General features: G+C 40.3%; 1 protein-coding gene and 1 non-coding gene across 2 annotated transcripts; both read left to right on the forward strand.

The window, feature by feature from the left end:
• Positions 1-5,257: 5,257 nt before the first annotated feature.
• RPS20 (ribosomal protein S20) lies at positions 5,258-6,635 on the forward strand. The gene is made up of 4 exons (XM_059166421.1): positions 5,258-5,431; positions 5,638-5,737; positions 6,037-6,110; positions 6,417-6,635. Exons 1-4 carry the CDS (start codon positions 5,429-5,431, stop codon positions 6,597-6,599), a joined length of 360 nt encoding a protein of 119 aa, XP_059022404.1. The 5' UTR covers positions 5,258-5,428; the 3' UTR covers positions 6,600-6,635.
• LOC131828465 (small nucleolar RNA U54) lies at positions 5,903-5,969 on the forward strand. The gene has a single exon (XR_009352471.1). It is a non-coding gene; the product is annotated as a small nucleolar RNA U54 (small nucleolar RNA).
• Positions 6,636-8,942: the final 2,307 nt, after the last annotated feature.

Here is an 8,942-nt window from a genome sequence, read left to right on the forward strand (position 1 = left end):
ATACACACATACATCTTTAAAACAATCTAATTGTGGGGCACCTGGGTGGCTCAGTTGGTTAAGCATCTGCCTGTGGCTCAGGTCATGATCCCAGGGTCCTAGGCTTGAGCCCCATGTCAGGCTCTCTGCTCAGCAGGGAGTCTGCTTCCTCTCTCTCTGTCCCTCCCTCTCTGCTTGTCCTCTCTCATATAAATAAAATCTTTTAAAAATATGTTTTTAAAAAGTCATTTGTAATATATTTGTCAAGAGATTTTTTCCAGAAATACAAAAAAGGCTCAATATTAAGTTTATTCACCATATTAATAGATTTAAAAAGTCATATGAACACCTACTTAGTTACTACTGCAAAAGCATTTGATAAAATTCTAAATTCATACCAAAATGAATTCAGAAAATTACTAAAAGAAACCATAGGATAATTTAGAAAAATAATTTCAGAACATGGAGGGTCCTTCTTAGCAATCAGTTAACTGCTTGATGAGCCCATCCAGTGGAAAAGTTTTTTCTTCTAATTACTGGTTTCAACTACATTGTGTCATTCATCTTTTCCCACCCCTTAATTAAAATCTAGGAAAGAGTCAATGACTTTCCAGTAACTTCAAGTTATTAAAACTCAGTCTAACTCAGTTTGAAACCCTAAATTGATCCAATTCAATGCTTTGTCCTCACTATCATCAGGTAGACCTGTGCTTGAATAGAGAAACTACAACATTTATAATCCAAACTGGAGCACTCTTGAGTGAAAGTTAGCACTAGTAATAATAACATCTTGGTTATGTACTGAGGCTATCATGGCTAAATCAGACTAACAGTCACCTGAGATCAAAGTACTTGAAATGGGGAGAGGGGAGTCTCCTCTGCTATTTCAAGCCTCCTCCCCTGTAGATTCTATAGCTTCTTCAGTGTTGGGGAGCAGAAAGGAGAGACAAAGGAGGCAGAAGCCATCTTGAATGTCTGGTAATATGTTGGTGGTGAAGAGATATTCTTGGATTTGTTTTATTTTTTATCTGTTTATTCTTTCAAAGTGGGAAGATCACCTAGTCCAGCACCCTCTTTTTACATTTAGAAAACTAATGCTCATGTAGATGGGATGACTTCTGAGAGGTGGCCAACCTAGCAGTGGACTTGGGCATGTCCTCACAACCCCCATCAGTGTCCTTTTGCTGCACTACAATTGCCTCTCCTACATGTGCCCATCAGAGCCAGGAACAGGCTGCAAGGCCTTGGGAGGTACTCACCTCGGGTGTAATATTTAAGGAGTACCAGTGCTGAGGTATCGTCTGAAAACTCGACCAAGTAGACATCTGCTTCCAAAGTCACATGGTTGTTTGTAGAATTTCAGTTCTTTGGGGGCTGTTGGACTGAAAGCCTCAATTCATGCTGGGTGTTGACCACAGGTTCCCCTCATTTCCTTGGTCCTTTCCCTATAGCAGCTCCCAATATGGCAGCTTGCTTTATCAAAACTACCAAGGGGGAGGGGCACCTGGGTGGCTCAGTTCGTTGGTTAAGCCACTGCCTTCAGCTCAGGTCATGATCTCAGAGTCCTGGAATCGAGTCACATATTGGGCTTCCCTTGCTCTGCAAGGAGCCTGCTTCTCCCTCTCCCTCTGCCTGGCCACTCCCCCTGCTTGTGCTCTCTCTCTCTGTCAAATAAATGAATAAAATCTTAAAAAAAAAACTATCAAGGGAGAGAGTCTGCTATAGAATCTTATTTAATCTATTCATGGAAGTGAATTGCAGCACATTTGCCAAATTCTAGCATTTACAGCAAGTTGCACATTCCACATTCAAGAGAAGACCCCACGGGAGCATGAATAACAGGTAGTGGAGATCACTGTGGGCCATATTTGAGGCTGTCCACCACACAAGCAATGCAGCAGAATTAGTGTGTGGTGAAAGCCATAGCTTCCATTAAGGGAGGCAAATGGTATTTTCTAAAAAGTGATACCAATTCTATATAACATGAAAAGCACTACCTTAGAGAAAAAAATGATTGATAGGTAAATCTATCCCTGACTCCTCTACCTGATATCAGGATCACAAATGTGTGACTATGGGAGTCCTCTGCTAAAACTAGGAAATGGCACTATGTGACAGAAGTAGACTACTTTGTCAGATTGCATTTCAAGAAATGTTAGAATCTCTAGGCCTGCAGGCCTGGGAACAGGAGAAGGAAAGGGGGAAAAGAAGTACTATGAGGTCTAGTGGATAAGACATTCAGTCTCTACCCCTATAGAGAATTCTGTGAGCTCCGCAGTTAAACATGATTGAAAATTACCAACTCAAGGCAAGTTCTATAGGAATCATCCTCAGTGAAAAGATCTGTGTCCCCAGTTCTGTTCCATTGCTCACTTCAGTTTAACGATTTTAATGAGCAAATAGAGTTAACTGGCCTTGAGTATCTACAGAGCTTCAAACCAAAAAAAGGAAAGAGTTAAAAAATAAGGATTCCATTTTACAATGGACACATATTAGTAGCTCAATAAAATTTCTAACCTCAACTAAAGTAAAATAGAGAGTACCCTGCTATGCTATGTTATTTCACAGAATAGGATTTTATATATCGCGGGTAAGTACAGCTCCTAATGATAATGCTACGACCAAATATATAGTGAGAGACACCATAGGAGAGAGAGTAAGAGTGCAAACTCTGGAGTTAGACTGCAGAGCTTCAAACACCAGCTTTTCCTTTGACATTGGGCAGGCCACCTAACCTCAGTCTTCCCATGCATAATGTCATATACCCGGTGCTGTTCTAAGTCCTCGTATGTAATCCTTGTAAACCACCAGGAACTGCCTCCTCATTTCACTTTCCTACCAGTACAACATGAGTAACCATGACAGTAAGTTTTAAACTTCCTGGCTTTTAATCCTTAAATTTCAGACTTTATTCTTAAATTTGAACTCAGTTATTTAGATCAAAAATTCTGCTAATAAAACTGTGTCTAAACAGACACTTAACACATTCATTTGAAAATTTTCTTTACTGTTTTACCAATAGCGTATACCATGAATTAGGTAGTTTTTAACTTCTGTTAATTTCCTTTTGTTAGTACGATGACACTGTCATTGCAACAAGAGACCAGTAGATGGCTGTCCACAGACAGGAACAAACACCTATAGTAAGAGTCTTTACAAGATCATTTTGGGAAAGATCTACAAAAATCAGTAAAGGAAGGCTATGGATAGATATGTTAAAAACATAAAGTTTGTAATGGTCTTAAGAATTTTTTTAAATTTTAAAATGAAATGGATATGTAATTCCACCTTTTCACAGTAAAATCTTCATTAAACTGCTAGAGGAAATACCTATTTGGGTATAACGTTCCCAAAGACCAACTTGGTTAATACCAAAGTACTTATAATCTTATAATATGCATAATTGATCTAAGGCATTAAGGATGGCAACCTGTATTTTCTTCTTTTGGATAAATTGTCAATTTTTACTTTTTCTCCAATATCTTACATTATGTTAGAACACTACCTTTTTAATGAAAACGTGGGGCCTACAGGAGCAGTTAACTTTTAAGAGAAAAATAAAAAACAAAATGTCTCAACTAAACACAAATTTGAAAAATAGGCTTTCATTACATTTTTCTGTTATCTCAACCAGCTGTTTCCTGAGTTCTAGTCACATCTACAATTCTTCCCTTACATGCTGGGCCACAATTATCCTTTTTCTATACTGAAATTTTTTTCTAAGGTCAAGGAAGTTAATTTGTTCACCATTTTCTCAAGTACTTGAAGGGGAAGGGAAACCTAAGAATAAATGTACCAGATTTGTTCCTTAAAAAAAAAAAAAAATATCACAAACACAGTTCTCAAGCATTCCTACTGGTAGCCATAGGAGTAAGTTAAAGCCCTGAGTTATGAAGTCTCATTTAGGTTACAGCTAGTAAACTAAGAACACAGAATTTCAGATTTTGTTGCTGCAAATTCTCCCAATAATGGTTTTTACAGCCAGATGACACTTTAGAATAACTGAACTAGAAATACACAAACTTTAATATTTAAATTAATTGGTAAATGGCAGGGAAAAAAAAAAATATATATATATACTTATGAGCCAAAGAAAGCCAGCTATTAGCTATGCCCAATTATCACCAAACAAATAAATTTGTGCTATTATTTGATAAAAGCTTTAAGTATGATTTCCCTCCAAGGAACAGAAGGGAAAGGCTCAAGAAGGAGCCCTAATTGGAGGGGTCAGAGGTCTGTCCTTCACCAGTTCTGTGTGTCTGAGCAAATTAACTCTTCTGCATTCGGCAGTTCACATGTAAAATAATGAGGTTATTTATTCTTCCTTCTGCCCTGTACCAAAACCAGTCCTACCTATTTCCTTCCACTAAACCACTGTGTCATCCTTAAGTATATGTGTCCTCCTTACGCTCTCTCCCGGCTACCCAAGACAGTTGACCGCTCTTGGTTTTTCCACTGTACTTTGTCCCATACACTCAGTATAACGGAAATCTTGAAAGGTCTTATCCGATATTACCTTATCCGAACAGAGAGGCGACAGCATGTTTTAGAATTTGGGAGACGGAGCGCCTGGGTGGCTCAGTGGTTAAGCCGCTGCCTTTGGCTCAGGTCATGATCTCAGGGTCCTGGGATCGAGTCCCGCATCGGGCTCTCTGCTCAGCAGGGACCCTGCTTCCTTCTCTCTCTCTCTCTGCCTGCCTCTCTGCCTACTTGTGATCTCTGTCAAATAAATAAATAAAATCTTAAAAAAAAAAAAAAAGAATTCGGGAGACGGTCTAGGTCTCCAGGGTAGGCCTCCGGATGCACAGGATAATCCCGGCAGCCAGGCATTTTTGCCCTCAATTTCCTCCCACGGAAAGAACCCAAGTTCGTTCTAGAAACGGATTAGATGGATCTGCCGCTCTGGGAAGCCAGAAGGCGAAATATCCCGAAAATGTGAAAGAGTGCTTCGGTTTGTATAGGAAGCAACATGTGCAGTGTTAAAAACTACACGAGTCTTTGCAGAGGGCAGGGGTAGGTGCATCAGGAAGAGGAGTTTCTCGGGTTTTAGGTCAGAGTCTCCCTGTCATCTCTCGCAGGTGGCCAGAGGACCTTGGTAACTGCAGGGGCGGGGACGCCGCCTCCGGGGCTCTAAGTCCTCCCAGCCGAAAGGGGGCACCCACAGCCACGCCTTTCCCGCCAACTCCACGAGTGCTCCAGCCCCGACTCGCGCGGCCGCCTCTGGAGCCCTCAGGACAATTCCTCTTCCGGGGCAGCGCGGAGGCGCGTGCGGGACCCGGATGCAGACGGGAGAGCAGCTATATAAGCGCCACGCAGGCCTTACGGCTTTCTCTTTGAGGAAGACGCGGTCGCAGGTTCGGCGGTCCTTTGGTGGCCCTGCTTCTGCTCCTGACTCACCGCTGTTCGCTCTCACCGAGGAACAAGTCGGTCAGGAAGCCGCGCCGCAGCCATGGTGAGGCGGGAACCGGCACCGCGCGGTTGGGGACGCGGAGGGACACGGTCCCTTCTGGGGACTGATTCCGGGATGGGAGGAAGCGGTGGGAATACGATCCTCACTTACTCTGTGGAGGAGGTTGTGAGATGGGAAGGAGCCTGGGAAGTCCCTTAAAGTCGTTTCCAGGCTTTTAAAGGAATCTGTTTCCGTTTGTGTAATGATAGGCTTTTAAAGACACCGGGAAGACACCCGTGGAACCGGAGGTGGCGATTCACCGAATTAGAATAACTCTCACCAGCCGCAACGTAAAATCTTTGGAAAAGGGTCAGTATGGTATTTTCATGGTGAGACCTTTGGGCAAAAAGTAGAATGAATTTGTTTTTGTTGCTGTACAGGATTGATTCAGGAGTCAAGTGACAAGTTTCTTAACTTAGAAAAGGCAAAGAAGGGTCTATCCTTATCTGTTAACTGTGTTTTTTAAATCCTTGTTGGCGATGAGGAGACAACTACTGTGTTGAACGATGATGACAGTTTTATACGCTATTCTGAGCCAGCATCAGCTAAAATTACTAACGCTTTGACTCTTTTGAAAGAACTGAAAAGATGCTTTTATTTCTCTGTAGTATGTGCTGATTTGATCAGGGGCGCCAAGGAAAAGAATCTGAAAGTGAAAGGACCAGTTCGGATGCCTACCAAGGTGAAGTAAATCAGGGGAGAGGGGGGAACACGACTAAAGAAAAATTGTTGGTAAAATTTGGTTCATGTCCAGTGCCCAGTTTTCACAGCTTTGCTGCTCGTTTTCTTGGGTGGGGTAAGGTGCTTTTATAAGGGCACTGTCTTGGCTGAGGAAAACTAATTTCCGGTCATAAATTGATGGTGATTTCGGTAAAAAGGAATGATGCTCTGGGAAGTATTTACAAATGAAATAAGCAGTGGTTTTGTAGGTGTCCTAGGGATAAGCATAAAACCATAAATGCTTGGTTTCCTTTGTCTTTTGTTGCAGACTCTGAGAATCACTACAAGAAAAACTCCTTGTGGTGAAGGCTCTAAGACTTGGGATCGGTTTCAAATGAGGATCCACAAGCGGCTCATTGATTTGCACAGTCCTTCTGAGATTGTTAAGCAGATTACATCCATCAGTATTGAGCCAGGAGTTGAGGTTGAAGTCACCATTGCAGATGCTTAAATCAACCTTTTTAATAAATTGATAATCTGTTGTTAAGGCTTGTTGACTTTTTTCCTAAATACCAACGTATTTTAGGAGTACAGAGTTGTACTAAAAAATCCTTGTCCACGTTTTGAGTACTCAAAATTAGGTTAATATTCTAGGGATGGGTGGTCTATCCTGTTTTCATTGTATCTCTTAAGAGGCCACTAAAGCAGTCGGTGCTTGACATCACCTGAAAACTAAGTTGTATTAACTAAATACATGGAGACCTTAGCATTGATGAATGTATGCAATGTGGTGGTTCATAACTGGCTGCATATTAGAGCTTTTCCAAGACATTTGGGTTTTAATTCCAAAAATTCTAATTTTAAGTAGATACAGGGTGCTTTTGTGGGCAGGTAACTAACATGGGAAATACTAAGTTCTGCCAACTAATACACCCTTTCTCTTAACATTATTACACTAGAGTAAACTCAGCAAATTGTTAAATATTTTGGAAATATTGGCCTTTATATTAAGCAGTTTTGCAGAGAAGTGGTTTAATTTTAGATTAACAGATCAAAAAAAGACCCAGTATTTAGGTTATATTTATAGAACTGTATATACAGGCCTTGGAGTTTCTTTTAATGTGGAGCTATACTAATGTGTAGTTTATATATAAACATTTAATAGATGTATGTTAAGAGAAAAGCGTGTCATTAGTAGAGCAAATTTATTTAGGCGGACCCCTATGACACCGTAATGGATAACATTGTTTAGCTATTAGACTCTATGCCTTTTTTTTATTTTTAAAAATTTAGAGAGCAAGACTGCTTGGGGGGCAGGGTAGTGGGAGAATCCCAAGCAGACCCCACTGAATGTGGAGTCTTACAGGGCTTAATATCACAACCCCAAGATCTTGACCTGAGGAAAATCAACAAGAGTCAGATGTTCAATTGCCTGAGTCACCTAGGCAGTCCACTGTTTATACTTTATTTTCTTAAATGCTGTTCTTGTGCAAATCTGGAAACTGGCTGAGGTTTGGCTTGCCTGATGACTGGAGCATTATTAGTAGCACAGATGAAATTTAACATCCTCTTGATGTCCCATAGAAGTATTGAAATATTTGCTTTTTAGGTTGTATAATCCTCTGGATATCCTCAATAGGCCTAATTCTCTACTAGAGAAAATTTTGTAGAAATACTTAACAAGAAAATTTCTGCAAATTACAAAGTTGACCAGAAAAAGTCATTGTGACTAGAATTACAGTCATGAAACATGCCTTTTTCCTGGGTTTGGACTTAGATCTTCACTTCTCTGAGCTATGTTGTCCACTATCCTCAGTTACCATGTGTATTTAAACTTTGGCTGAGAATGCTCTGTACATCCACTAGACAGCCTGCACCTCACGCAGCTCAAACCTGACATGTTTAAGATGAAAATCCTCTTCCCTCCTGCAAACTTGTTTTCTTTCTCAATCCATGGTCCACCACACAGCCACGGGGGTCACTCAAACATTGATTCCACGTCTATCTCTTCCAGTATCCAAGTCCTCTTGATTCTACTTGTTTTAGACTTCAAAAAATAATTCAGACATCAGTGATTTGAGTGGGACTGAATCTGGAAAGAACTATGCCAAGTTGATAAGCTCAAAATCCCAGGTATTTTTTTTTTTACTAATTATAATTTAACGAACCAATTAGCTTGGGAAACTAAAAAGATTTTACTGTAACTGCTGAATAAACACTGCCATAGGCATAGTACTTGAGAAATTCCACAATATGAGTCTAGTTAAGGTAAGCATATAGATAAGCTGTATGAGGTAAGCAGTGATCCATTCTTAGAAGCTAGTGTTTTTGGTATACACATGAAAGAATTATTAATCAGAAGCCAGGTAATGAGCTACTAGCCTGTTTTCCAGTTTTCTAAGCTGAAGAGAGCTGTTCAGGTAGTGTTAAAATCGTTTTAAAACAAGTACCTGGTATGTGGCCCCCACATAGAAGTACTTACAAGCTTGTTTTGATGATCCAAATGTACTCCAACACAGAAATCTGGAATACACTCAGTACCCAGAGAACTGGTTGAGAAAATGCCAGTCCTGTGAAAAAAAGGTCACTTAAGACTAAAGAATAGGGAAAGGGGTGCCTCAGTAGATCAGAAGATGTTGAACGGTTCTGTGGCCTTAATAACACTTGTGAATTTTAGCTGATATGTGCCAAAGTAATATATCAGCAATGGTAATTTTCCCCTTCAGATTGTTGGAGTTGTATTTAAACTATAGGTAATACTTAGAGCTTGTAATAAACCCGAAATATAACACTTAAAATATTAAAACTACTATTATCTTTGATTCTTCAAACATTTAAAAACTACTTGGAAACA

Source organism: Mustela lutreola, chromosome 3, assembly GCF_030435805.1.
Source record: "Mustela lutreola isolate mMusLut2 chromosome 3, mMusLut2.pri, whole genome shotgun sequence".
Taxonomy (NCBI): Eukaryota; Metazoa; Chordata; class Mammalia; order Carnivora; family Mustelidae; genus Mustela; species Mustela lutreola.

Bases quoted from the DNA above. Each gene is read 5' to 3' on its own strand.
- RPS20 (XM_059166421.1), top strand. The intron at 5,738-6,036 runs GTCAGTATGGTA...ATTTCTCTGTAG, and splicing joins CGTAAAATCTTTGGAAAAGG to TATGTGCTGATTTGATCAGG. The intron at 6,111-6,416 runs GTGAAGTAAATC...CTTTTGTTGCAG, and splicing joins CAGTTCGGATGCCTACCAAG to ACTCTGAGAATCACTACAAG.